This window comes from Notothenia coriiceps, unplaced genomic scaffold, assembly GCF_000735185.1.
Source record: "Notothenia coriiceps isolate Sejong01 unplaced genomic scaffold, NC01 NC01_scaffold00018846, whole genome shotgun sequence".
Classification (NCBI taxonomy): domain Eukaryota; kingdom Metazoa; phylum Chordata; class Actinopteri; order Perciformes; family Nototheniidae; genus Notothenia; species Notothenia coriiceps.
Window position 1 is genome coordinate 57242 of NW_011351547.1, and position 3284 is coordinate 60525.

General features: G+C 42.1%; 1 protein-coding gene across 1 annotated transcript; it reads left to right on the top strand.

The window, feature by feature from the left end:
- Positions 1-422: 422 nt before the first annotated feature.
- Positions 423-3252, top strand: LOC104951276 (E3 ubiquitin-protein ligase TRIM69-like). Its single transcript, XM_010777911.1, is given in 3 exon segments — positions 423-474; positions 1432-1700; positions 1702-3252. Coding segments are annotated over 2 exon segments (1740 nt in total). The 5' UTR covers positions 423-474; positions 1432-1433; the 3' UTR covers positions 3175-3252.
- The last annotated feature ends 32 nt before the right edge of the window (positions 3253-3284 follow it).

Genomic DNA, 3284 nt, shown 5'->3' on the forward strand with positions numbered 1-3284 from the left:
CCCCCCTTACTTCAGTGTTCAAATTTGACCGGTCCTGTTTTAACTGCTATTACATTAACACAAAAACCATTAATCATCACCAAATTTCATTTAACACCCTTTCAAACTGTACATGAAGTAAAATGACTGAAATTTAAAATAAAAGTCCTGCCCTGAGTAGAGCAGAAGTGTATGCTTTTATTTTAACACGTAGTGATTATTAAGAATTATTATTCTAATGTGTTTTATGCTCTTAATGACTTTCATTGTTGTAAAACACTTGCCTTACATTTATCTGATTGATCCAGTGGGGTAAAACCAATCCACCTGTTCCAGCTGACCTGACTGGAATGTACTTATACCTGTTGCAACGTCCTTTCCAGTAAAAGAAACTGAAAGTATTTGAGAGCAAAAGCAGAGCCATAAGAAAGAAAGAAACATTAATCTGAGATCGTAGCATCTGCTTTCACAACCAAAAGGCTCTTGCAAACACTGGTGAGTACAACTGATCATATTTTAACCTTTCAACAACCAGCATTTACAAAAAATCTTCAGCTTTACTTAGACAGGATTTTTCTCTGTTTTTCATACGCATTCATAGCAAATATTAAACCACCACAGATCGTCAATATGAACATTGTTAGATCCATTGTAAACTTGTGTGAAAATAGTGTTTCAAAATGAGCTTTCTCTAACAATATATCAGACACATTCTTGTCAATTTTTTGTTTGTTTGATTAAACATTTGCAGAGATGAGAAAAGTCACACAGCTGAGTTTGTATACATGTTCGTTTGTCGTGTAACTGTTTAGTATACTTAAAAAAAATGACCTAAATTAGTTTTCATGCCTTTGTTTGAAATCAACTCGACATACAATATGCAGGATTAACTTTATTAAATATAAAGTTTGGTAAAACCTCACAAATGGGTACCAATATAAAACATTATATATTGGGTGTTTATTATTTAAAGTCATTACTGCTTCATTTTGGTTTACACCAGATTACACATAGGTCCAATTGGGGCCCATTTGACCTATCATAACCAGTGTCTTGTTTAAAGTTTCAAAAAGGGCTGCTTTGGATTAGGCTACCTGTATTATATGGTGATCCTGACACTTTAGAGAAGGCGGGGTTATTATGCAACCTCTTACATTTAATTTGGTTGACTAATAACCTGACATACAGGTTTGCCTGCTTGAACTTGAATCCTAAACTAAAGGACCCTGTCTTGACTTAAATATTCAATTTGAGTAAACTCCTTTAAGCAAATGGCTGGCTGTTTCTACCAGTGGCTTTAATTTAATTGTCCTGCATTGTCATGTACTGATTACAACCAATCTAGAATAAGAATTGTTTCAGACAAAAGATGATTTGTCCAAAACATGTGAAGAAACTCAAAACTTTGATGGATTTCTTGCCACACCTCTCACTTGTGTTCCCTGTGTTTAGATATGGCTACCGCCAGTTGCCTACAATCTGAAGATCAGTTTCTGTGTCCCATCTGTCTGGATTTGTTAATTGATCCAGTCACCACACCATGTGGACACAACTTCTGCAAGAACTGCATCACCAAACACTGGTATATAAGTGCCAAGTGCAAGTGTCCCATGTGTAACAAGATGTTTGACAAAAAACCTGAAATGCGAATCAACACTTTCATCTCTGGGATGGTCGCTCAGTTCAGACAGTCAGCTAAACAGAAAGCCAGCAGCAGCAGCCGCAGCATCAGAGCAACAAGTCTTCAAACCAGGAGAAGTTCCCTGTGACGTCTGCACTGAAACCAAACTGAAGGCCCTGAAGTCCTGCCTGGTGTGTCTGACCTCCTACTGTGAGACTCACCTGGAGCCTCATCTGAAAATGTCAGGTCTGAAAAGACATCAGCTGATCGGCCCTGTGGAGAACCTGGAAGACAGGATGTGTCCGAAGCACGATAAACCTCTGGAGCTGTTCTGTAAGACCGACCAGACATGTGTCTGTATGCTCTGCCATGTTTCAGACCACAAGATGCATGATGTGGTTCCTCTGAAAGAAGGATATGAAGGGGAGAAGGCAGCGCTGGGGAAGACAGAGGCTGAAATTTGGCAGATGATCGAAGAGAAACAACAAAGGATTCGGAAGGTCCAACGAAATGTTAACTACAGCGAGAAACATGCTGAGGAGGAGATAGAGTTAGGTGTTCAAGTCTTTACAACTCTTATGCAGTATTTTAACAGAAACATGGCCAGCCTCATTAACACAATTGAAGAAAAGCAGAAGACAATACAGAAACAGGCTGAGGATTTCATCAAAGAGCTGGAACAGGAAATCTCTGAGCTGAAGAAGAGAAGCTCTGAGGTGAAGCAGGTCATACACTCTGAAGACCACCTGCATTTTCTTCAAAACGTTCCATCCCTGAAAGTTGCTCCACCCACCAAGGACTGGGCAGAGTTCAGCATCCCTCCATCATCATATGAAGGGACTGTGGTGAGAGCTGTTGTTCAGCTGGAGGAGACACTCAGTAAAGCGATGAAGGAGCGGATTGAAGCTGATCTGAAGGCGTTCCAGAGGTACGCAGTGGATGTGACTCTTGATCCTGATACAGCACATCCTAAACTCATCCTGTCTGATGATGGAAAACAAGTGAGTCATGGTGATGTAAAGAAGAATCTCCCAGACAACCCAGAGAGATTTTCTCATTCTATATATGTTGTAGGAAAGCAAAGTTTCTCTTCAGGCAGATTTTACGTTGAGGTTCAAGTTAAAGAAAAGACCAGATGGACTTTAGGAGTGGCCAGAGAGTCGATCAACAGGAAAGAGAACATCCCACTGAGCCCTGAGGAGGGTTACTGGACTATAAGTTTGAGAAATGGAAATGAGTACAGCGCTCTTATTGTACCCCCAGTCAGTCTCTCTCTGAAGTCTCGGCCTCAGAAGGTGGGGGTGTTTGTGAGTTATTCAGAGGGTCTGGTCTCCTTTTATGATGTAGAAGCTCCAGCTTTGATCTACTCCTTCACTGGCTGCTCTTTCACTGAGGAACTCTTCCTGTACTTTGGTCCTTGTCCTAATGATGGTGGTAAAAACTCTGCACCTCTGATCATCTCTACGGTCATGTCCGGCAGTGGCGCAGTCCGTAGGGGCTCAGTCCGTAGGGGCTCACTCCGTAGGGGCTCAGTCCGTATAGGGGCTCAGTCCGTAGGGGCTCAGTCCGTATAGGGGCTCAGTCAGTAGGGGCTCAGTCCGTAGGGGCTCAGTCCGTAGGGGCTCAGTCCGTATAGGGGCTCAGTCAGTAGGGGCTCAGTCCGTATAGGGGCTCAGTCCGTATA